This window comes from Puma concolor, chromosome E2 (assembly GCF_028749965.1).
Source record: "Puma concolor isolate L17-30 chromosome E2, mPumCon1.1.hap2, whole genome shotgun sequence".
Classification (NCBI taxonomy): Eukaryota; Metazoa; Chordata; class Mammalia; order Carnivora; family Felidae; genus Puma; species Puma concolor.
This window is the reverse complement of record NC_141681.1, coordinates 61,712,233-61,738,434: the sequence shown is the minus strand read 5'-3', so window position 1 is coordinate 61,738,434 and position 26,202 is coordinate 61,712,233. Positions and strand designations below refer to the sequence as shown.

Genomic DNA, 26,202 nt, shown 5'->3' with positions numbered 1-26,202 from the left:
GTTCATAGCCAAGAAGCAGTGTGGGAGTCAGTGGATGGAAAGGTACTAAGGGGAAACTTCATGGGTAAGGGGGATTCTTGCTGAAAGCAGGCCATGGTGATCAGTACCAACTGGGGGATGGTGGGATGAGCAATTTAAAATTTTTTTTTTTCAACGTTTATTTATTTTTGGGACAGAGAGAGACACAGCATGAATGGGGGAGGGGCAGAGAGAGAGGGAGACACAGAATCGGAAACAGGCTCCAGGCTCCGAGCCATCAGCCCAGAGCCTGACGCGGGGCTCGAACTCACAGAGCGTGAGATCGTGACCTGGCTGAAGTCGGACGCTTAACCGACTGCGCCACCCAGGCGCCCCCGGGATGAGCAATTTGATGAGATATTCAAGGAGCTATTAAGCAGAGGTGGATTCTGCCTACATCAACTTAATTGGATTCTTGCTACAATTGGGCAACGCAAAGATGGGCACAGAAGTCCAAACGTTGAGGTCTAGTTGGGAATAGGATTCTGAGGAGCCTACTAAAGTTTGGTCAAGGAGAAACTCGTTGTCAGCTCTGACCCCTAAATATTGCTGAATTGGAAATGCATTATTTTATCACTTATTTATTTAAGAGAAAAAAATACTGTAAACTAAGGTAAAAGAGTGCTAAACAATAATTTGTAGTAAATTATTTTAATTAAATTATTTTTATTTATTTTTATTTTTTTTACTTTTTAAAAATTTTAATGTTTATTTATTTTTGAGAGAGAGAGACAGAGTGCAAGCGGGGAGGGGCAGAGAGAGAATCCAAAGCAGGCCCCAGGCTCTGAGCTGTTAGCACAGAGCCCGACATGGGGTTCGAACTCACAGACTGTGAGATCATGACCTGAGCTGAAGTCGGATGGTTAACTGTGGAGAATAAGCATAGAAATCCCCGGGTTTACACCAATGGGTTAACAAGGCATAAAGAAATACAAAGCCATAGAATGCTCACACCCAAGTTCGAGTAAAAAAGACTGGCACCCCAGAATATAGAGGGGATGCAAAGGCACCCCAGAATAGAAGGGAGTGCAGAGCCCCCGGAATAGAGAAGGAGGGGCAAAGTCCCAAAATAGGAATGGGTGCAAAGGCTCTCAATACAAAGGTATACAAGGTGAACAAGATTAGGCATGCAAGGCAAAAATGCCCCCCAATTTAGTACCATAGCAGAAAAGCTGCTTTCACAAGAGGAAGGGGCCAAGTTAGGTAAACTGGTGAATTCGGACTATGGACCGCTGTGCTGCAGGCAAAGCAGCCCAGAGCGGAGATGGTTAACAAAAGAAAAGGTGCCTTGTTAACCCTGAGGTTATTCCCCCTATCTGTCTCATCCCCCAGGCTAGCTAAGATAAACAGACACGGTGTCTCATGTCTGCCGTTAACAACCATCCACCCATCTGCCTGGCGCCAGGATTTTGTTTTATATTGACCCAAACCCCAAACACTGTATATCTTCAAAACCCCCCCTTTTCCCTCACATCCCCAAGTTAATGCTCACAGTTTCTTTGTCTCTTTGTACATGCCCATCACGTTTGTAAGCCTTCTTATCTTAATAAATACAGGGCAAGGACCCTTATTTGGGGCTCATATCTTTTCCCGGACATTAGCCATCTCTTGCTTTAATCCTGCGTCCCACTCTTTTGCTGGCCAAAAGAGAACTTCAGACTTAGAGTCTACAACAGTTAACCAACTGAGCCACCCAGGCGCCTGATATTATTTTTATTTTTTATCACAATTTTGATTCTTTCAGTGGACAAAAATTCTCAGAGACCCATGATCTTTCCTATGAAAAGTTTTGATCATTGACACCACCTCCAACCCCACCTATCTTCCTCCCTCGTCACACTCTGCTAAACCTCATAAACTTCTGTTAATTCCTTTAAGTCCACCTGTGTTGGACCAATGTGGGGTATTCCCAGTCATTTTCTTCTTGCTTGAAACACGTTTCACTCAATATGCTTTGACAATGCAATGAATCTTCTGGATGCCACTTCAAAGTTTGAATCAACAGAACTAAACACAAAAATCCCCATGTCATTATCAGCATTACCTGATATTCTCCATTGAATAGCATTATATAATTTTATTTTTTTAAGTTTTTTAAAATTTTATTTTGAGAAAGACAGAGACAGAGTGAGTGAGGGAGGGGCAGAAAGCGAGGGAGAGAGAGAGAATCTCAAGCAGGTTTTGCACTGCCAGTGCAGAGCCCGATGTGGGGCTCAAACTCACGAAACCGTGAGATCATGACCTAAGCCGAAAGCAAGAGTCGAATGCTTAACAGACTGAGCCACCAAGGCACCCTATAGTTTTAGAAAGTCATCACTGAGATATTATTTATACCATGTTCATTTTTTGGAAATCTTATAAGCAGTATGAGGCCAGGGTTATTTTTGCTGTTATTCCATACTGAGTCCCTATGTGATAATAGATCATCTGGCATTAAACACGAGCATACAAACACGCAAAAAAGTGATTAAATAGGGACGCCTGGGTGGCTCACATCTGACTTTGGCTCACATCATGATCTCACAGTTTGTGGATTTCAGCCCTGTGTCAGGCTCTGTACTGACAGCCCAGAGCCTGGAGTCTGCTTTGGATTCTGTGTCTCCCCCTCTCTCTGTCCCTCCCCTCTTTGCACTCTGTCTTTCTATCTCTCTCAAAAATGAATACATTTTTTTTTAAATTGGCAAAAGAAAAGTGATTAAATAAATGATAGGATGTCCTATAGGGACCTTACTGTTTTAGAGACCATACTTGGAAAAATTATTTTTCTTCCCTAGAAGCAGAGAAAAACTGAGAGGCACCGGGTATCACTGCCAAGGAGCATGAAGGGGCTGAAGGTCGGGAAGCCTGAAGATGCCAGGGCAGAGATGTTCATCAGCCAGTGGCTTGGGTTCACAATAAGTGTTACCCACAAAGACAAAATGAAAGAGACAAAACAAAAGGAGATGCATATGCTCACCAGGGCCAGGATGTTGTGCGTGGCTCTGGCCTCATGGGAGGGTTTGGGGGAAGTCTGTTGCTGTGAATGTGTTGGACTTGTTGCTTGTGCCTGAGCAGGACAGAGACCATGGAGCCACTAGACCAGGCCATGAGGCCCAAACAAGTGACACCAATGAAGGAGAACATGACTGCATGTAGTAAAACAACAAATTTGTTTGGAATGGGTGAATTACGGTATTCATAAATTTTTTCCACACTCATGTTTTTGTTCTTTCTTGGTCCAGTAACATGCAAAGTAATAAAGATATTCAACAGGAGATGCAGGATCCAGCAGAGGAAACAGCAGAAGCCAAAGCACTTTGGGAATGTAACCTTGAGCTCCAACCACTTGGAGTGTTAGTGTTGAGCTTAATGGCCTGGAAACCACTGAGCAGGCAGGTGGTGCTGAGGGAAAGCCCTTGGCCACTCGGTGAAAATAGAAGACAAGCTTACATCCAGCATCATTCAGAAAAGATTTCAACCCAAATGCTGCCATTGTCTGAGGAACTCCTGTATGAAAAAGAACCAAGTTGTTAGCTAGGACTACCTGGATGAGAATCAAGTCTGTGGGTCTCAACATGTGCCTAGTGAGTGAAGTAAAGATATAAAGACAAAGATGCAAGGAGTTTCCAAGGATCCCAACTCCAGTTTGGGTGAGGAAAACAATACCCAGTTTTAAGTTAGAGGAACCATTTCATCAATTTAAAAGGGATACTGGTGGCTGTTTTGATTTGAATCTCAGGAATCTGGAGACTAAAATAGAAAATTTTGTTACTCTCAATACACCAAGAAAACATCTTTAGTCATATAATTTCTCACCTCGATATGAATATATGAATATTTACACATGCCTTTCGTATGTGCAAAACAATTTTTTGCAGGACTATTTGTAATTACAAAGATTGAAATCAACCAATGTTAATCAACAGGAGACTGAAGGAATCATAGTGTATGTTCACAATGGGACACTAGGCAGCCATGATGAGTAAAGTTCTCTCTACTGCTGCGTTTCCAGGACACATCATCAGGTAAAAAATAGAAAGTGTCAGAATATTGTGTGCAGTTAGCTTATTTTCCTAATAAAGGGAGTATAACTACAATCCATTTATCTATGTGTATATGACCAAAATTTTAAACTAAAAGAATACATTTACAAGTTCTAAAAATGAGCACCTGCCTGGGTGGCTCAGTCGGTTAAGTGGCCAACTTTGGCTCAGGTCATGATCTCACAGCTCCAAGGCTCGTGGGCTTGAGCCCCACATCGGGCTCTGTGCTGATAGCTCAGAACCTGGAGCCTGCTTCTGGTTCTGTATCTTCCTCTCTCTCTTCCCCTCCCCTGCTCACGCTCTGTCTCTGTCTCTGTCTCTCTGTCTCTCTCTCTCTCTCTCTCAAAAATAAATAAGCATTAAAAATTTTTTTTTTTTTTTTTTAATGAGCACCTGTAGGTGATAGTGGAGAAAGAGCACAGGACAAAGTATGAAGTCAGACTGCTCTCAATATACCTGGTTTGTGGCTTTGGTGCCACAATTCTTTTTTATATATTTATCTAAATATATATGGTGACAAAAGTATTATAAAAATTCAGGCAGGGGGGCGCCTGGGTGGCGCAGTCGGTTAAGCGTCCGACTTCAGCCAGGTCACGATCTCGCGGTCTGTGAGTTCGAGCCCCGCGTCAGGCTCTGGGCTGATGGCTCAGAGCCTGGAGCCTGTTTCCGATTCTGTGTCTCCCTCTCTCTCTGCCCCTCCCCCGTTCATGCTCTGTCTCTCTCTGTCCCAAAAATAAAATAAACGTTGAAAAAAAAAATTAAAAAAAAAAATTCAGGCAAACATAAAAACAAACAAACAAACTATATATGCTCATAAATGTATGCACATACATATACAGTGTATACATAACATTTTATTAAAAGAGAATTAGAACTTCCTGAAGAAATGAATGAATCCACATCTGGGGTAGAAGTTACAGAAACTATCTCAGAACTTCCTATTGTAGAAGAAAACAAAAGAGCCACCCCAAACTACTGAGATTATGTAAACAGGATGCCAAGAGTTAACAGGAAGGATTCCCAATGACAAAGTGTGGGATATTTCCAGCTATTACTATTTCCAAATTGTAATCGTAACAAATTAAAACAAATATGTTTTTAAAATGCATTTTTATCACTACTTTAAAAAATAACCTTACAGTTGGAGGATGATAGAAGACCAACACACTGAAAAGGAGAAAATAAAGGGAAAGGAGTAAGATCTTCTTTGCTATCTAAACTCTCTTTTTGTAGAAGTTTTAACCTAATAAAAGAAAAGGGGGACAGAGTGGAACGCCACCTAAATTGAGGCAATATTCATTAATGACTGTGGGACCCCTGAGGTGGCAGGACCTGTCATAATGGATGGGTCCAGAGGGCAATACAAGGGCCTCTGAATTTTTGCTGGAGGGAAGACCGGGCAGGTTTGGAGATGAAATGAGTGTGACCCTGGACGGTTTCTGCTGGTTCCTATCATTACCTTCTTCTCTGGGGCAGATGTTTGAAAAGGTCTATATTAAAGTTGGAAAGGATTTGTTGTAATAACTGGCAAATACTAGGTTTGTTGTTTGCTCCAATTTTGTTCTTTCATTGTCTACAGCACCATGCTTTCTTATTTTGCATATTTACCCTGTCACTTTCAGATATGAGTTCATTGAAATCTATTGATCTTACTCTTTCTCTTAGTATTTTTCCTAAGCCAGCACCAACAATTTAAGTGCCCTCATTATGAAGAGAGGAAAGTGAAAAAAAGCAAAGCCAGCCACAGAGGTAGAGCTGTAAAGTGAAAAATGCAAGACCCAACCAAGTGGGTTGGTATTTCTGAGCTCTGACCAATTTTTAACTGGTATTACCATATCAACAAACCCAGGCTGGTTTCTGCAATATTCTCAATTTTTATAAAAACAAGCTTTCAATGAAAACACGATATAGGCAAGCAAAACACATCTATTGTTTAAAATTTTTTTAATGTTTATTTATTTTTGAGAGAGAGAGGCAGAGTGTGAACAGGGGAGGCACAGAGAGAGAGGAATACAGAATCCAATGCAGGCTCCAGGCTCTGAGCTGTCACCACAGAGCCTGATGTGGGGCTCGAACCCATGAACCATTAGATCATGACCTGAGCTGAAGTCGGAGGCTCAACCGACTGAGCCACCCAGGTGCCCCAAAACACATCTATTGTTTAGGAGTAACATCTGGGCTGCCAATCATGGGCCTCAGCAATAAAGATGCAGTGTATTAAGAAGGTACTGCCTCAAGGTTAAGCGTCCGACTTCGGCTCAGATCACGATCTCACAGTTGTGGTTCAAGCCCCAAGTCAGGCTTTGTGCTGACAGCTAGAGCCTGGAGCCTGCTTCGGATTCTGTGTCTCCCTCTCTCTCTGCCCCTTTCCCCCTCTTGCTCTGTTTCTCTCTCTCTCTCAAAAATAAATAAACATTAAAACTTTAAAAATAAATAAATAAATAAATAAATTAATTAATTAATTAAAAACATATATATAAGTAAAAAACCTAAACGTAACAGATAAACCATATAGGATGTATATATTTTTTAAAATAATGACTTGTAATAAATATGTATGTAGTAAGCAATCCATATGACAGAAGCCTAGTAATTTAAACTTATTGGAATATGTGAAAATGTACAATTTATATAAGATGAAAGGCATGATTAAATTAAAATATAAAGATGAAGAACAAAATAATAGAAAATATTTTACCTAAGAATAATGGAAAGGAGAGGCAATTAATAACATTCTAGATGCCCCCTCTAATCATGAGATACATGATCATATATTTTCTAACATTGAAAGTTATATAAATAAGAATTTCTTATTTTTAACAATTTTTAATGTTTTTTCTTAGAAATTATCATGTAAATGCATAATAAATTTAAAAGGAGATACCATTTATATGCAGAAATATACTCCTGTGCCAAATATTTAATTCACATTCACATCTTCACTTTACATTATCATATTGTAATCTCACATAACCTCACCTAAATAAAGATTAAATGAATTAATTATGGTTTCTCAGTCTAAAAATTTGTATAATGGTATAGGAGTAGGATCTTTCTATATATAAAATATTATTAGGTAAAAATGTTTAGTTCTATTATCCACATTTAATTAGATAGCAATTTTTTATAACCTTCTAAATGTTAGATGTTTCCAGAGAATTAAATTAGGATACATCAAACAAGAGTGGTCTTCAGTTTTGCAATAATATTTGTTATCGGGGCGCCTGAGTGGCTCAGTTGATTAAGTGGCCAAGTCTTGATTTCAGCTCAGGTCATGATCTCATGGGTTTGTGAGTTCAAGCCCCACATCGGGCTCTGCGTTGACAGAATGGAAACTGCTTGGGATTATCCCTCTCTCTCTCTCTTTCTCCCCCCCGCTCCTCTGCTGGCTCATACATGCACGTGCATTTTTTCTCTCTCTCTCTCTCTCTCAAAATAAATAAATAAACTTTAACAAATAATATTTGTCAATAATAATATTAATAGGCAATAATTTATCAAATTAAAATTCATTATGTAACTGACATTAAAGTTTGGGAAACACTGGAATCTAAAAAAGTACATGCTAATGAATCAAAGCATTTCTGGAAGTATACACAATAAATGATAACAAATCATAAACCCAGTGACATGTGAGCTTAGGGAAGAGGGAGAGTGAGGAAGAAAAGAACACTTATTTTATGCATATGCATATAAATTTGTTCAAATATTTCTTGGGGAAAAGGTAGTAGGGTTTATAACTCCAGCTGAAAATTTTAGGAAATCCCAGGTAAAATTAAATAAAATACACATTTGAAATTAACAAATACAAAGAGAAAGAGATAGGAGGGTTGCCCTTGAATCATAATTATAATAAAGTTTTATTTATAATAAATCATAAAAATGAATTTTAATAATAATTCGATACTTCAATTGAGTAGGAGTGAGGAGAACAATGTTTGGGTAAATAATGTAGCACAAATGTTCTATGAATACTCGAGCCATGTGTCCTTTAAGAAACACAGACATTCATGTACAAATAAAACCCCACCTCATTCCTTGAGCAAACTGCTTTCTGTAGAGGCACAATTAGGAGCTGTATTGGACACATTTTACTTCCTAGGAAAGTGGCAGGATAATCTTACTAACAGCTCCCCTGACTAGGATCTTTGTGGTTAGAACAGACCAATTTATTGTTGCTTGTGAGGCTGAGTTTGAATAATGACTTTTGAAACCACAATGGATTCAAAGCAACTGATAAAGTTCAGGGAAAGTTCTAGTTAAATGTCAGGGTCACAGGTAGATTTCAACGCAGTAATATTATCTGATGATTTCTGCTCCCGAATCCCAAAAATTCAGAGGGCTATGACCAAGAAGGCAGAAGACAGACATCAGACAGCCTCCAGACAGGAATGTTGGGTCTCTACTTCTCAGGAACCCTTAGAAAATATCCCTTCTGTATATATTTGTGCCCATTTTCTCTCCCCAGGAAAATAAGATTATATTCACACACAATATCTCTTAAAATGTTTTCTTAGCAGTATCATTTTTCTCTAAGACTCTCTCTTGATCTAAAAGGAAGTTCTACTTACCAAATGTCATTCCCCACCAAACCAGCAGATTTTAGAGTCCAGTCTGGAGCATGTGTGCAAAGGTGGTATCTTATCCGAGATAAAGGTCTGGGACACCATGATCTCATCTCTTTGCTGGGAAGTGATGATCACTTCACCAATAATTGCAGTGACAATGTCTGTATGGAGAGTTGAAATTATCTCTGGGAAAAAAAAAGTAAAAGCTACAAATTACTAGGAGCTATTAGTAGTGATTAATTATCTCAGAAAGAAAGAAAAAGCAGGAACAGCCACGGAAAACAAAGCTAAGTTTTCTGAAAAGTATCAGGTGGAAATGACAGGTGAGATGAGGATGCTCATCTTGTGTGTGTGTGAAGTGACAGAAGGAAGCTTCATTAAAGGCTGGTCTGTGATTCTGGCCAACCTGAGGATGTTACCTCTCAAATAGGATTCTTACACTGCCCATATTCTGAAAGAGGAAAAGAAAGAACCATTAAGTAAAAATGACTAAAGTATTAAAAATGAATATGAAGAAAGTGAGGCAAATTTTTAAAAAGATTTTATTTTTAAATAATCTCTACACCCAACATGGGGCTTGAACCCACAATCCCAAGATCAAGAGTCACATGCACTACTGACTGAGCCGGCCAGGCACTCCCAAGGCAACTTTTATTTACTACTTCAATAAACAGATGTTAAGCACCTGAAATGTAGATAATACATTATCCTTGGTGTAAGTGATCTATAGAGGGCAAGAGGAAGGGGGAAGGTAGAAGAGAACTTACCTGTATTGAAACAGGTATTAGATAATAATAATATCTAATATCTAGTATTATCTAATAAATAGTAAACATTCAGTATGCTATATGATGACAGGTGCCTTGAAGGGGAGTAAGCTGGAGTTGGGGGATGAGCAGGGAATGAGAGGGTAGAGTAGTAAGGGAGACCTGATGGCCAATGTAAACTTCAGGCAAGACTTGAATAAAGATGAAGTAAGCCATGCAGCATTTTTGAGTATATGACCCAAGCACAGGTATCAGCCAGTATCATTGTGTCGAGCAAAGTCTGGTACTGATGCCTATGGAATGAGATGAATGAGCCACAGGGTTTAAAAGTGCTCAGAGAGAGGGGCGCCTGGGTGGCTCAGTCAGTTGAGCGTCCGACTTCGGCTCAGGTCATGATCTTGCAGTTCGTGAGTTCGAGCCCTGTGTTGGGCTCTGTGCTGATAGCTCAGAGCCTAGAGCCTGCTTCGGATTCTGTGTCTCCCTCTCTCTGCCCCTGCCCCACTCATGCTCCGTCTCTCTCTGTCTCTCAAAAATGAATAAACGTTAAAAAAAAAAAAAAGTGGTCGGAGAGAAACATGGGCTAAAGACCTGTGTAGCTCCTCAAGCTCTTGTAAGAATTCTGAATTTTCTCCAAGTAAAATGAGGAGGGCTTCTGGGATCTTGCTCAAATATGGACATTACCTGATTCATACTTTGAAAGGGTCACGGCTGAAGCGTTGACAACAGACTGGAAAAGAAAAAGCATAGGATCAAGATCAGTTGATGACCGCTGCAGAAATTCAGATAGAGGATGGTGGCTCTTACCAGGCTGAGGGCAGGCATGGCGGTGAAAAGGGGTCAGATTCATTATATGTTTTGAAAGTAGACCCAATCAGATTTCCTGTAGGACTGGTTCTGCGCTACGAGAAAAGGAATGAGTCGAGAACGAGCCCTGGATTTTTAGTCTCAGCAACTGGAAGGAAGGAGTCTCTATCAACTGAGAGTGGGACAGCTGCAGTCAGAGCAGAGTGAAAAGCAAGCTCACGCTGACACCACCAAATGCTGGTGAGGAGGTGGAGCAATGGGCACTCTCATTCATCGCTGGCAGGGAAGCAAAATGGCACAGTCACTTTGAAGACAGTCTGGCAGTTTCCTACAAGACTGACAGGCTTGCCAGGCAATCCAGCAATTGCATTCCTTGGTATATACCCAAATGTGTTGAAAACACATCCACACAAAAACCTGCACACGGATGTATACAGGCAACTTTATTCACAACTGGCAAAACTTGGAAGCAATCAAGACGTCCTTCATTAGGTGAATGGATAAATAAACTGTGCTCTGTCCAGACAATGGAATATTATTCAGCACTTAGAACGAGAGAGAGAGTGAGCACTGTCAGGCCATGAAAAGACAGTGGAGGATACTTAAACATATTACTAAGTCAAAGAGGCCATTCTGAAAAGGCTACAAACTGTATAACATTCTGAAAAGGCAAAACTATGGAGACAATAAAAATATCAGTAGTTGCCAGAGGTTAAGCAGGAGGGAGGGACGATTAGGTGGAGAATTTTTAGGGCAGTAAACCGAAATTTTAGGGGAGTGAAACTAATTTGTATAACTATAATGGTGGACACATGTCATTATACATTTATCCAAACCCATAAAATGTACAAGAGTAAACCTTAATGTAAATCATGGTCTTTGGGTGATAACATGTCTTTGTAGGTTCATCAATCATAATAACTGCACCACTGCAGTGCTGGAGGTTAATAATGAGGCAGACTATGTGTATGTGAGGGCATGGGATATATGGGAAATCTCTGTAGTTTCCTGTTAATTTGGCTATGAAGCTAAAACTACTCTTTAAAAAATAGTTTATTTAAAAAAAATTTTTTAAAGAGAGTTCAGAGAAGTTTAAGTGTGGAGTCTGTCATGTCTACCAGATGTCCAGAAATAGGTTGCAAATAGATCATTAGATAGCTGATCGCTGGATTTTTCAATGGAGATACACACTTTAAAGTTTTGAGCTCATCATATTATTTATAATCATGCCATTGCATAAGATCACCAAAAAGTATATACAGATTAAGAGATGACTGTTAATTGGACCCTCATTCATTACAATACTAAGAGAATATATTTGTTTTTCTTCTTGAGCCAGCATATTCAGTTAAGAATACAAAACAACAGGGGCATCTGGGTGGCTCAGTTGGTTGAGCATCCAATTTCAACTCGGGTCATGATCTCACGGTCCGTGAGTTCGAGCCCTGCATCAGGCTCTGTGCTGACAGCTCAGAGCCTGGAGACTGCTTCGGATCCTGTGTCTCCTTCTCTCTCTGGCCCTCCCTGCTCATGCTCATGCTCTGTCTCTCTCTCTCTCTCAAAAATAAACATTATTAAAAAAAAAAAAAAAAGAATACAGAACAACAACAAAAACCCTGTGGTGCCAAAAGCCGCTGAAAAAAACTTTAAGGAAAAATTTAAATGTCATTAATGTGTTCATAAGTTCATTGATGATGATGAAGCTGTGAAGACAAACTTTCATACGAATGAGTAGGAAACACACAGGAGTTGAAATAAAAAACAAAAAGAGAGAGAAAGTGCTTGTGAAAATATAGCCATAGAGAGTGAGGGAGAGCAAAGCTAGGTAAGAAAATGTACTAGATCAGAGTGAAGGGTAGTTATTTTATGAAGTACACAGACTTACTGCTTTTTGTACTTTTGTACTTTTTGTAAAGGAGATTAAGAGACTGAAGATCAGTGAGGGGTGGGTTTGTCAGTCAAGAGATCTGATAGACCAAGAACAAAACTCCTTAAAAGTTAAGACATGGGGAGGTCATCTTTAAGTGTCAATAATCAAGGAATTGACCCTACATTGAAGGGAGGCATCATTTCCGTTTCAACACAGGGAGCCCATAAGAGAATTGTTTTAGATTTACGAGGCAGAAGATGTTGTCAAATGATACCAAATAATGATTTTTTTATGTTTATTCATTTTAGAGACAGAGAGAGACCACAGGTGGGGGAGAGGCAGAGAGAGAGGGAGACACAGAATCCAAAGCAGGCTCCAGGCTCTGAGTTGTCAGCACAAAGCCCAACGTGGGGCTCAAACTCATGAACCCCAAGATCATGACCTGAGCCAAGTCGGACGCTTGACCAACTGAGCCACCTAGGTGCCCCCCAAATAATGATTTTCTATTCTCTGTATAAAGGTGGCAGAATATTAACATAGACAAAAGTAATCCTGGAAGAACGTTGCAAAGTTAAAAATTGATTTATTTGGCATTCTTGAGATTTTCATGAATATATTGAGCTAGGAACACCAAGGTGGACAGGCAAGTAATGGGAGGGAAAGGAGCTGCTGGAAGAGAGGACAGCTGGAGGATTCGGGTAAGGTCCTGATCAGGCTTTGGGAAGCTTTTAAGTGACAGATCATAACATCAGCTCTTTGAGTAGACTGACCTCTTTACAGGTAATTATTAGGACAATGCAGGATAGAGCAGAGGTCCTGGATTATCTGGATTCCCCAACTCAGGGATGAGAGGTTCGAAGGTAGTGGCAACAAGCCTAGTAAGTAATCAAAATAGAGTCTTTTTTAGCTGATGGCAACGGTGGAATGTTAGAGCATTGATTGCTGTGGTGTAGGGAGTTACAAGGCTCTAAATGGTAGAGAACGTGTTTGTGACCCCAGATGGTGGATCTGGCTTTCCCCTCTATCTGTGGCCAGCGTATGCTCTGTGATATAAATGGCTGCCATGTGCCACTGGGCCAACGGTCATTGGGGTAGGGGGCAAGTATGCTTCCCTAATTGTTTGGATCTAGTGGTTTCGCTGTAAGGAAAGTTCCCATTGGAACCCTAAATAGGAACCAGGTACTCTGCTACAAATAGCCTATTATGCACCCTGAAGATGCTACTGAGTCCACACAACTGAAGTGGGGTTAGTGACAAAGCAAAAGTAAGATTTCAAGGAGCCCTTAGCATCTGGATGTCACCTTAAAGATTGCAGATTTGGGGTAAAAAAACCAGTAACAAAACACCTTAGACTCCTAGCTTAGCTTTGTAATATGTGTTCTCCTTAAAACAAAAGAGAACTAGTGAGGCTTTGTTTCTGATATGGTGTCTGAGCAAATGGAACACGGAGAATGCAAAGTTTCTCTGGGCTGATAAAAATGTAGGTGGACGTTGTGCAATTAGGAAGTCACCATCAATGGTCTCAATCAAATTTCCATGCAGAGATAAGCCTTAAGTTGAACTCTAAGCTTAATGGTAATTATTGATGAGAACTTTTAAAACTGGTTTTTTAATACTCATGTATCTCAGTAATTTCAGTCAGAGAAAGATTAAGCACTCTGTATTTTCCTAATTCATTAAGAAAAATGTTTATGTTTTATTCTTGAGAGAGAGAGAAGGAGATCGATCAAGATAGAGTACAAATGGGAAGGGCAGAGAGAGAGGGAGGCACAGAATCCAAGAAGCAGGTTCCAGGCTCTGACGTGGGGCTCGAACCTGTGAACCACAAGATCATGACCTGAGCCAAAGTCGGATGCGTAACCGACTGAGCCACCCAGGTGTCCCTTTCTAATTCATTTTACAGAATTGGGCCTTAATGTCAGGTTCAAGCATAATTCAAACACTGCTGATTTCTGTCACTATGACTGGGGGAAATTATGACGTCCTAGCCTTTTCACTTCCAAAAGCATTGTTGGTTGTCACAACTGTGCCCTCCTCAGGGCAATCTTTGGTCCTACAAAAAATCCTGGCACTCAGGTCACAAATTAGGACCACAGACCTTTCTTAGAAGGCCTTATGCAGTATCTGGCTTTTTCTGATAGCAAACGTGTCATTCTAACACCAACTGGGTGTTCAATTCAATTCAATTCTGACACTTATCCCCACTCGATCCTACAGTTAAGGACTCCATCCCACAACTGTCTCTTCAGATGGTAGCCACAAATGGGGTCCCAGGTTAACCCCACTTCTGCCAGTCTGACTACAAATTTAGTGTTGCCTTGAGTCCCCACTCAGGTTTGATAATTTGCTAGAATAACTCACAGTACTCAGGAAAATGCTATATTTACTATTAGTCTACTATAAAGGACACACGTTAACAACCAGATAAAGAAGTACATAGGGTGAATTCCATAAGAACCCCAAGCACAAGAACCTCTATCCCAGTGGAATCAGTGTGCACTCCCCTCCTGTCTGGATAGTGTGAAACCTTATTGTCTAGAGGTTTTTAACAAGGTGTCATTATATAGGCATGGTTGACTAAATCATTGGCAATTGGTGGATGAACTCAATCTCTCACTCCTTCCCCTCCCCAGATGTCAAAGGTAGGGCTTAAAATTCAAACCTTCTAATGTCTGGTGACCAGCCCCAATCCTGAAGTTCCTTTATTGGCCTCCATCTTGAGTCATTTCACTATCATACAAAAGACAGTCTTATCACTCAGGAAATCCCAAGGGTTTTAGAATCTCTGTGCTAGGAAGTAGGGACAAACACTAAATATTTATTATTATGTTTGTTTTTAAACCAGACAGGAAGGCAGATAAGGTAAAAACTATAGTGAATGGGTAGTCTGTGATGTCATACTGTCCCCATGATGTCTCAAGAAAGCTGTCCACCTCTCCACAATGGCAGAGCCCAATTCTGTTTTCAACCCACCCCACACAATGAACAAAAATCTTAAGATTAAAGGTCACTTAATAAGACTTTTATTATTGCACAAACCAGAGCAAATGTGAGACACACAGGTCCCAGATCAGTGAGTTGGAGGCTGGAAAACCTATAAAAAATATTGCATGAGACCAATTAACACCATGAAGGTAAAACTTTACAAACTCAGCAGTTCCTAGACTGGATCCTTTCAGCAAAAAGTGGGTCAGGTCCCTGCCATACTAGTCAGAAGAAAGCGAATGAGAACCCCCAGGGGATCAGATTATGATTTTCACTAGAGGATGGGAGACAGAGTGCAAACATCTGTCTTCCCTAAGCATGCTGAGGTGACACGCGTGCCATAAGGACCTGCCAGGTGTCAGAGGCAAAATGACTTCTACTACCACCTGGCAGTGACATAATTCTGGCAAGGTCTGCGCAGGTCAGAATATGAAATGCAGCTCCTGAAAACTTCTCACAACTGGAATACACAGCAGATGGCTCTGCACAGATGCTCTCTAGTGTTGTTACGCTGAACAAAGAGCACGTTCGCTGAAGGTTTAAGGCCACCATCTTAAGTGGAATTTCTTTCTCATGCTCAATGAGGTTAGATCTTTGGCTGAACATTTTTGCACATTTGCTGATTCATAAAACTAACGTGGGTCGTGAAGTTTTGGTGTTAAATCAGAGCAGACTGTTTAATGAACTTTCTTGTGCTGGCTGCACTCCTGAGGCCTTTATCTAGTGTGAAGTTTATGGTGTTGAATGAGGCTGTAGTTTTGGCTAAAGGATTTTCCACATTCGTTGCACTCATAAGGCCTTTCTCCAGTGTGAATTCTCCAATGTAGAATAAGCCTGAAGCTTTGGCTAAAGGACTTCCCACATTCACTACATTCATAAGGCCTTATTCCCGTGTGAACTCTCCGATGCTGAATGCAACTGGAGCTTTGTCTAAGCCTTTCCCACATTCATTGCACTCATATGGCCTTTCTCCAGTGTGAACTCTCTGGTGTTGGATGAGGATAGAGCTTTGGCTAAAGGACTTTCCACATTCGTCACATTCATAAGGCTCTGCTCCAGTGTGAATTCTCCGATGTTGAACAAGGCCGGAGCTTTGTCTAAAATATTTGCCACATTCAGCACACTCATAAGGCCTTGCTCCGGTGTGAATTCTCTCGTGCCGAACAAGTTTGGATTTGCACCCAAAAGCTTTCCCACATTCACTACACACATAAGGCCTTTCTCCAGTGTGAGTACGGTGGTGCTGAACAAGTTTATACTTAAACCTGAAGGCCTTTCCACATTCACTGCACTCAAAAGGCTTTACTCCAGCATGGACTATCTTATGCTGAACAAACGTATGCTTGTAGCTGAAGGTTCTCCCACAGTCACTGCACTTAAACAGTCCTTCTCCAGTGTGAATTCTCTGATGCTGAACAAGGGTACGTTTACGACAGAAGGCTTTTCCACATTCGCCACATCTGTAAGAACTTTTTCCACTGCGAAAGACTTCCTCACACTTAGTACTGCTGTGTATACTCACAGCACTGGCCACACTGGCCAGGAAGTCCTTTTCAACCTCCCCACAGGTGAAAGGCTTCCCTAATGAATGGCCTCTATAGGTCTTCGCAAAGGAAGCCCTGTCCACGTCCTTGCTATAGGGCTTTTTCCCACCGTCCTCATTCTGGTGTTGGCGAAGATCTGCACTGAAACAGAATCGTTTCCCACGTGCCACACGTGTGTAGGATTTCTGCCTGGTATGTGTTCCCTGAACCTCAGCCAGGTACAAAATATCCTTCATGACAGGAACACACATCTCACAGAGATGAAGCTTCTGGGTGGATAGATTTGGCCCCGAAGTCCTGCTTGGTGGTGTTCTTCCCAGAGAAACATTCTGTCCAGAAGGGGCCTCTTCATTGTCTATCCCACAAAAATAATCTGAAAACAGAGAAATGCTAGTCAAGTACACGTGGGGACGGGTGGCAGCCACGTTACAAACATGTGCCTGACACACCCAGGAATGAATGCGTGAGGCTGTTTTCAGGATGACGGAGCTGGGAGGCAAGGTGAGGAAGGGGCTGTTTTGCAGTTACTGGACTCTAAAAGGTCACGGAAGTAGGGAGGCCTCGCAAGGCGGAACGAGGAGGAATGGGATGTAGCACAGTGGAGAGAGGCAGTCGGGGTTTCCGACTTGCTCCTCTGAGGACGACCCCCAGGAGGGCTGTTGCTCACACGTGAGTGTTGTGAAGAAGCTCTGGTCCAGGAACAGAAAAGTCAGATTGCTAGTGAGTAGCTGGTGTTCAAGGACATTTGAGGATACACGCTCACCATCCGTTACGCACGAGCCAATGCCGGGGGCCCTGCAGAGGCAGCAGTGGAAAGGAGCAGGCAGCAGACAGATGCCAGGAAGTTGGGAGCGGCTAGGGGCCAGAAGTCAGTAAAAAGGACAAACTGGCCAAGCGGCAAGAACAGGGAAGAAAAGGTGGAAATGAGGTGTGGCCAGTGGAAATGGCACCAAAACACTGGTTTGAACAGATTGCTGGTATGATGTGAACACGGTCCCGATGTCATGTCTTCCCTCAGCTGCCACTCAGCAGGGCCAGGCCCCCTCCAGCCCCTTGTCCCATGGCGGGAGTGATATCTATTCTGTGAAGCAGCCAGAACTCTCCCCGACACCCCTAACGGAGCAACTACACAGGACTAGGATAACCAAGTCCTAAGGGAAAGGGAAAGACAGGACAGGTAAGTAGCCTGTACCAGCCCAGCTTATGACATGACAAAGCAAAGAAAGTAACTGAACGTTACAAAAAGAACCTCAGACAAAGGTCTCACAGAACAGCTTATCGTGCATGTAAGCAGTGTCCGTGTCAGTGACGGCAATTCCTGGCACGTGCAGGCGTGCAGGACTGTCAGAGGGAGCAAAACCTGAGGTAAGTAGGTACCAGGGATCTACAGAAGCCACGCAGCTAGGGAGGGGGCAAGCCAGGTGGGGTCCATTCGGCTGATGGCCAAGACTGCCTAGGATTCCCTAGAACCCTTTCCTACCAGGAAAGGCAGCGGGTACTGGGGTAGCAGGGAGAGAAGACGGCAGTACCGCCCAGTCGTAGCAACAACAGCACCTACCCAGGAGTCCTACCCAGGAAGGACGCGGTGGCCATGGTCTGGATGTAAAGACACAGCGGCCCCTCGGGAAAAGCAGAAAGGCAAAGTCACTACCCAGGTCACTGGTGGGTGTGAGGGCCTTACCCAGGGAGGTTATAAGTGCCAAGTTCTCCAGCATCACATTGTGGTACAGGCGTCTCTGAACCTCATCAAGGAGACCCCATTCCTCCCAGGAGAATACACGGCCACGTCCTCCAAAGTCACACTGTCCTGTCACGTTGGGGACAGATGAAACCACAGCCTCCTGAGGACCCACAATCCAAACCCACACATCTACCCCATGCCCATCCTCTTCCCAAGCTCCCCACCTCAGCAGAGAAACCCGGTTCTGCTGGTTCTACTCTTTCTTCATGGTTCTATTAACCAAATGCCCAGCCCTCAACAAGTGCAGGCAGGTAGGCAGACAGACACCATCTACACTCGGGAATATGCCCGAGGATTCCAGGACCGCATCTCTCCCTGCCGTGCGATTCCCTGGAGTCCTCTGTTATCATGACTCACAATAAAATTTGGGGTCACCCATCACCCCTAAGTTTCCAGTACCAGGGCCCAGGACCATCAATTCATATCCCTCTCTCCACATGCACCCCTCTCACGCCTTCGGACCCCAGAGTTGCATCCCCAGAGCCACCACCAACTCCCTGCCCCACACCATATGCATCTCTCTCTCTGGACTTGTGCCAGGTTACCTGGTACGTGGCATCCAGAAAGAACTGGGCAGATCGAAATAGGATCCAGTACTACCCCAGACCTCTGATGAATCCCAACACCAGGGGTAGCCCTGGATGCTGCTTTGAAGGCCTCTCCGCCTGTCTCCAGTCCTTGCTTCAACGTCAGTCACATAGCACCACATGTGAATTTCATATATCCATGACCCTCTCCCACTTCTGTGCTGCACTTGCTGTCCCCTCAGCAGCCACAACCATGTTCCTTCCACCTACTCTCCTTCAAAGCCCAGCCATCCCGGTACCAGGCATAGTAATTCTCACAGACAACCACATTTGCCCCAGACATTACCCACCAGCAAAACCCCCAGAAACCACCAAAGCTTACCATAAAGTCATAGTAAACCCATCTTATCTCAATTAATCTGATGCCTCCAAATCTGTCTCCGGTCCGCTCTTCCCTCGGAAGTCTTGGTCACCTGCCAAGACCATCCTCCCCACATACTCCCTTCGTGGCCACTTCTCTCCTACATCTGTATTTATGATCCTCCTAACCCCCAACCAGGTACCCAAGCAATAGAGCTAGTCCTCAGAACTCTTAATCTTCTTTCTGACCTGCTGATAACACCACTGCCATGACCTGAATTCCATCTTCTAAGTATCATCACGGCCTGGTACACATGCTAGCCACCCCTTTGGGTGTCTCCATCCTAAGCCCCACCCCAGATTTCCAGACCTGTGTCCAGCTGCCCACTCGATGCCACAGTCGTCTGTTCTCTCAGCTCCTGCCACCCCCCAGTGAAAACCACTACCACGGATTTTCCAGTCTCAGCTGATAGAATTTCCACCCTTCTTGCTGCTCAGACCAACACTCTAGTGTCATCTCTCACTCCTTCCTCTCTCTCTCTCTCACCCTCAAAATCAGCCCTTCTTGAAAAATGTATCCAGAATACCAATCACTTCTCCCACCTCCACAGCTACCACTCTGGTCCATGAACACTCACCTGGACTATTCCAGTACCCTCTTCCCTGGTCACCCATCCTCCTCCCTCACCCCCAAAGTCTGTTTTCCACTCTACAACCCGATGGAGCCTGTCTGGACCTGGGTACGATCATCTCCCTCCTCCGCTCCCAATCTCCCATTACGTCCATTATAGTTGCCCAACTTCTCAGGCAGCCATTTCGGAGACTAACTCCAGTCCCCTGCTCTTTGTTCCTAAGAGAAAGAAGCCATGCTGTGCCCTGTTCCCACACTAACAAGCACCTGCACACGCTGGTACCTGTTCCTGGGATAACCTTCTACGCCTCCTTCCATTCCAGAAACAAGAACTCCTGCATACAACCCTCAGCCTGGACTCAGGACGAGTCTAGATCACTTCCTGGCGGTGGGATTTCTCCCAGATCCCCACACCAAAAGGGTTAGCAGAGAGGCAGGTGAAGAGTCCCAGAACACCACAATCCCAAAGTTGATATGGGCAAGATCCAAACCAGCGAGGCCCAGGGACACCCTCCACGAGTGCTACTTCAGCCACGGGGCCCTACAGGCAGAATTAGGCCATAGAGGCCACAGAGGCTGGGGACCACGGTGTATTTCAACCGGCCCGAAACTCCCGTGCATCTTTCCAGCCCTGGAAGCCAGACCTAGGGCTGAAACACTAAAGTCTGAATTTCAGTCCTCAGCGCTCCCCGTTGCCAGTTCTCTGCGCTTGGACCCAACCTCCCTGTGCCTCGCTGTCCTCATCACCCCCATTCCAGTCGGTTCTCCCTGAGCAGCTCCTGGAAAACTTTTAAACCCCTAAATCAGACCATGTCCCTCTTGTCTTCACAACCATCCATGGGTCCCAGCGCCCCTACCACGCCCCAGCCCGCCAGTTCCCCCGTGACCCCGCCGCACATCCTCCGTTCTCCGAGGGCAGAAGGCGGACCCCACACTCTTGAATCCTCCCGCCTTGGGCCCCCCTGCAGCCCTGCACCGAGGGGCCCCTCCCCTGCAGCCCGCTCCCGCACCCCGTCACGCCGGCGCTTCGACGCGGGGTCCCCGCCCGCGAGCGCCTCCCGGGCCCGGACACCGGGACCTGGGCCGCAGGGAGCGAGCAGGTGCCCCGCGCTCCGGCTTGGAGGGTCTGTCGGGGGGGAGGGCGGGGAGGGCCCGGGGACAGCGAGTTTACCTCAGCCGGGTCCCTGGGCGCGGCCACTGCCATTGGACTCTGTCCCGGCCCCGCGGTCCCGGGCCCGGCGCGGGGCAGCACAGGCGGCGTCGCCGAGCCACGAAACCCAGTCGGCGCTCCGGGGACGGCGCCTCTTCCCGCCCCTTCCCTGTCGGTCGCCACGGAAAAAACCCAGGAACACCCAAAACGACCGCCACAACCAGGACGCCGGAAGTCCCGCCCGAAGCGCTGTAAGCGCACGGAAGAGCTCTTATCTTGGGCCTTCATTGGCTCAGCCCGCTGCCTCTCGGCGTGGAGCCCTCTGGGTAATGTAGTAGAGGCGCTGGCGAAGATGCTCCGCACCAGAACAGTCCCAGAGGCTTAGGTTCCGCGGGGAATGCGAAGGTCCCGGAGGCTTCCTTAAGGGATTTACGCAGATTTGTGGGGAGTGCTGCCTGCAAGCGATCTCCAAAAGCTCTCAGAAGCATGCTTTCAGACCCCATGAAGCTCAGCAGGCTCCCGAGACTAAAAAGAGTATTTTAGGTGCTACCAAAGGCTGTTACTGATACAAATGCACATATCATTCCACAAAGTCATTTCGACATAAAAATATGTACATTCTTAGCTGTAAAGTAATCGACATTATCGTATTCTTCTTCATACACATGTAACCTCAAGCATTAGCGTCACTTTTGTGAGTGTCAGTGCATCTGGTCAAGAACAAGAGGAAAAGAGTGGACGGGTTCATAACAGACAGAAGAGGGATGTGGGGCTGCCCTGAAGAAACTGGGCAGGGTGAAGCTTTGCCTCTAGATCCCACGGAAAACGTCTCTCCCACCTGTATATTATGATTGTGTCCTATCCAGTGCGGAACAGTGTTTAATCCCAGTGTTTAATCCGTAGAATACTTCTTTCCCCATATTCCAAGATACTCAATTCCTTTAAGGAATCTGCCGTGTGTCTCAAATAGAGAGCGACTAATTTCACACTGGGAGCACGAGTGCAAAGGGGGCCATCTGAACCCCAATATTAAGGGGGTATCTGAATCTCAAGAGGAAGGGAGCACCTGAACTTCATGATCTCATCGCCTTGCTGGGAAATGACGATCATTTCTGCTATTAGTGAAGGGAAAGTTCTGCAAGGGTAATTCAGATTATCTCAGAAAGACAGTAGTGAAATAGAAATTACAGAGTTTTAATAATGTTTATGTAGTTCTTTAAAGTTAGTGACAGGAACCATCAGTGAAGGTTGCAAAAATTTCAGACTTTAATGAAATTTAGCAAGTCATTTAAGTCTGAGAAGAGCTAGAATCCATTGAGCATGTGTTTGTGCTGGAACCTTGGTCACTCAGAAGATATCGTCTCCAAAAGGTGATTCTTTTTCATTCATGAGCACATTGAGCGATACTGGCTTGGAGACTTAAAGAGGTCATTGAGAGTAGCCAGAAGAATAAACATAATTGCTTCTCAGCCTTATGGCTAAGATCAAGTGTAGTATCTGTTCTAATCAGTTTAATATCTGATACGTCCTCTATCGGAGGACAACATATTAAATGAATTTTTGGAGCATGGAGATGGAATAGGAGCTTGCCCTGCCCACTCCACACATTGACCTGGTTAAAAAAAAAAAAAAAAAAAAAAAAGAATAAACATAAACAGAATTTGAGGGGTCATGTTTACTCACTGCTCTAACAAATGTGTACTGAACACACAAATAAACCACTTAGAACTGTGTGTATTTCTTACAAGAATTATGGCAAATACTTAGTAAGCAATGCCAAAAATAGAATCTAAAAATAGAGAGTATGTAAAAATGTACAATCTGTGTGAGATGAAAGACACAAAAAATGTTTAAATAAAAAAGGTGAATTGAGTCTATAAAAGTTCTGTGAATATTGGTGAATTCTAGACAAACATGCCATTTAAGAACTGCAGTCATTCATGGACAAATCAAGTCCTGTCTCATTTCCTTGATCAAAGTACTTACTGTAGAGACAGAATTAGGGACTAAGCTAGGGGTATCTTTCTTTCAGGGACAGTAAGAGGAAAATGCCCACCACACAGTTTTTCTGGCTGGGATTTAAGCAGGTAGAACAGACTAAGTTATCACTGATCAAAGGCTGAGAGGGATGAAAACTTTAGAAATCCCAATAAATTCACCAGATCCAAAGCAAGTCCCTAGTTCGGAATATATCAAAGCACTTTTACATCTGGCTATATGTCAGGGTCACACATAGACCAAACCCCATCTGCAATTCCTGGTCATTCTTGCTCTCCAACTCTTGCAACCTTCATATCACTTCTTATTTAACATGACTTCTATTTCTCTAAATAGGAGATGGAAGTTAATTTAAACTTCTTTGCTTTGGCCACAGATATTTCCTACAAATGTAATGTCACAGGCCCAATAAAGAGAATCCTGCACCCAGAAATAAAACAGAAAGAAGGTGGAGGTGGCTTGCGAAGCTATACTCCTCAGCGCGCCTCTGGTGACGGCGATGTCAGGAGGTCCCCCGCCACTGAGCCACGCACCTCCCCAGAGCGCTGCAGGGCGGGGGACCCGTACGCCGAGCTCGAGCTCGGTGCCTGCAGCAGCCCTCGGGGACACGTGGCCCGTCCCTGGACAGCCCTCCCCAGCCCCTCCTAAAGAGTCCAGGCTGCCCCTACCTTACCCCGCATCCCTCCCAAGGTCGCTCGTGGCCCCCAACACCTCTGAGGCTGCTGGGGACGCCCTGCTGGAGGGGGAGCCACTCAGAACCAAGGGAACATGGTCAGGTGGACAGCCATCGAGGAGGGAATCAATTAGCCACCCACAGAGAAGAGCCATTCTAAAGGTTTTGCTAAGAGGAGAAGCAGGAAGAGAAAAGGAAAAAGAGAAAAAGAAAAAGAAAAAGAAAAAAGGCAGAAAGGGGAGATTATCCTGCGGTTGGGGCCTTCCCAGGGAAGGCTGCTGCCCAGAGAGACTGGGGCCCTTTCTCCGCCCCCTTCCCCTCTCAGCTTATCAACCAGAGACAGGAGCAGAGTAAAAAAACAAAAGGGGGGGTGGGGGTGCTGGTGTGTGTGCCACTTTAGGGACTATGAGCCCAAGATGGAGGGGAAAATAGAACTTTACAAACCCTAGGCACTAAGCAAATGCCAGGGGTGGCAAACTTAATGCTAGCTCTAGACTAGTAACTGCTTTAAAAACAGACCCCTAGGGGCGCCTGGGTGGCGCAGTCGGTTAAGCGTCCGACTTCAGCCAGGTCACGATTGCGCGGTCCGGGAGTTCGAGCCCCGCGTCGGGCTCTGGGCTGATGGCTCAGAGCCTAGAGCCTGTTTCCGATTCTGTGTCTCCCTCTCTCTCTGCCCCTCCCCCGTTCATGCTCTGTCTCTCTCTGTCCCCCCCCCCCCAAAAAAAAAAACCGTTGGAAAAAAAAATAATAAAAACAGACCCCTAGATACAGGTGAAGAAAGAGAAAAAAAGGCGATCAAACAAATTTTGTGTATTGGTGTGCATATGCATAACAAGTTCCGTAATCTGATCCAATAGGATCCAAAATTTATACACTGAAGAATTTCTATAACAAAAAAAGATCAAAGTGGCACTGACTGGCTTTCCTGCCTGTGCAATCTAGTTCTACAAAATGAACATGTGCTGAAATGCACCAGCAGACAAAACGTTATGCACTTAATCAATCCTGGGGCTCAAAGCGTTGTTTCAACTGAGGACCCCGTTCAATTTATCTATTGCACCCCCCTATAACCTAAAGTAAGTGACTAAATGGAAAACTTTTTAATGGTTATGCCTCCCTTTAACTGTAGTCTTTCCCATAGTTATAGTAGCTGTTGCCCTAAAATATTCATATTAGGCAGAGATGCTCTACATAATAAATAATAAAATTAAAGAAGTTTTGACACTTGCACATTGGTTTGATAAATGAGACCCCATGAACACCCAGCTAAAATAGTTAATATGGCCCAGTATAAGTTAGACCAGGACCTTCAGTATTAAAACGTATCACATGAGGGGCACCTGGGTGGTTCAGTCGGTTAGGCGGCGGACTTTGGCTCAGGTCATGATCTCATGGTTTGTAAGTTCGAGCCCTGCTTTGGGATCTGTGCTGACAGCTCAGAGCCTGGAGCTTGCTTCAGATTCTGTGTCTCCCTCTCTCTCTGCCCCTGCCCTGCTGGCACTCTGTTTCTCTCTCTCTCAAAAATAAACAAAAAATTTTAAAAACATTATTATATGAAACCCAATTAACAAAGGGGTGATTATTTGTTTTTCCAGCCCAGTTTTGCCTGTTTTTAAATCTTGGGGGTGGTGAGACAACGCCTGGTGGATGTCTACAACCTTCTTGCTGTGGTCCCATCCATCAAGACCCCATATCTAACACCCAGGATTATGAAAAGTACTGATTCTACTCAATCAATAACTGGCAAATATTTTGCACTTATAGATTTGGCTAACATGTTCTGTTCAGCTCAGCCTATTTTAACAGGCCCCCAAATGCAGTTTGCTTCTATTTCCAAAGGGACACAATAAATCTTTGCTACTCCATCCCTGGGCTATCCCAACAGCTTTGCCATCACACACAATTTGCACACAGTTCTTGACGACATCCACCTCCCTCCAAAAGCATGGTTGTGACATTATATTGATGACATCCTCTTTCAAGGAGATTCATTTGATGCACATATTTAGTCTGACATTTAGGGGCATGTGGGTGGCTCAGGGGGTTGAGCTTCTGACTTTTGATCTTGGCTCAGGTCATGATCTCACAGTTCATGGGATCGAGCCCCACGTGGGGCGGCGCTGACAGTGTGGAGTCTGCTTGGGATTCTCTCTATTCCTCTCTCCTCTGCCCCTCCCCACTCCCTCTCATGCTCCCTCTCAAAATAAATAAATCAACTTAAAAAAAACGTTTTTAAAAAGTCCAGCATTTAGTCCTTGGGGTTTGGTGGCAACATAGTCCTCATTTACAAATTTTACTTATAAATTAAACTCAACAGCCACTTCTGGTGTCCTCAGAAGCTCCTTCACTAAGAGGCTTTGGCAACCTCTTCTCCTGCCTCCTGGTGTGTCTGGACCAGTATGACAGCCATTAGCTGCCCCAGTGCCTCGTGATGCAAAAAACTACCCCTCTCAGCCTTGGTATATGCATCATTAAAACAACAAATAACTAGCCACACACCAAGCTTTGCTGGAAGGGGAGACTCTCAGCAGAGAGCCTGTGGCC

The 26,202-nt window shown here is 44.1% G+C and overlaps 1 protein-coding gene, 1 long non-coding RNA gene and 1 pseudogene across 3 annotated transcripts; 1 reads left to right on the top strand and 2 right to left on the bottom strand.

Annotated features, from left to right (window-relative positions):
* Positions 1-361: 361 nt before the first annotated feature.
* Positions 362-10,467, bottom strand: LOC147573900 (uncharacterized). Its single transcript, XR_015244508.1, has 3 exons — positions 10,057-10,467; positions 8,612-8,793; positions 362-3,504 (listed from the first exon to the last, which is right to left on the bottom strand). It is a non-coding gene; the product is annotated as an uncharacterized LOC147573900 (long non-coding RNA).
* A 5,301-nt stretch (positions 10,468-15,768) lies between these two features.
* LOC112850961 (zinc finger protein 211-like) lies at positions 15,769-21,224 on the bottom strand. Of its 2 annotated transcripts, XM_086688520.1 has the most exons (3): positions 21,009-21,224; positions 18,260-18,385; positions 15,769-16,951 (listed from the first exon to the last, which is right to left on the bottom strand). In XM_086688520.1, exons 2-3 carry the CDS (start codon positions 18,291-18,293, stop codon positions 15,918-15,920), a joined length of 1,068 nt encoding a protein of 355 aa, XP_086544646.1. In that variant the 5' UTR covers positions 18,294-18,385; positions 21,009-21,224; the 3' UTR covers positions 15,769-15,917. The 2 variants fall into 2 exon arrangements, 1 of the variants encoding a protein (XP_086544646.1); XR_015244460.1 differs by lacking the exons at positions 15,769-16,951; positions 18,260-18,385 and adding an exon at positions 16,968-18,198.
* Positions 21,225-22,445: 1,221 nt separating this feature from the next.
* On the top strand, positions 22,446-22,613 carry LOC112851424 (U2 spliceosomal RNA; annotated as a pseudogene).
* The last annotated feature ends 3,589 nt before the right edge of the window (positions 22,614-26,202 follow it).

Coding starts and splice junctions, on each gene's coding strand:
- LOC112850961 (XM_086688520.1), bottom strand. CDS start 18,293: ATGCTGGAGAACTTGGCACTTATAACCTCCCTGG. Junction 16,952..18,259: donor GGCACTTATAACCTCCCTGG/GTAAGGCCCTCA, acceptor CTCTGTTTTCAG/ATTATTTTTGTGGGATAGAC.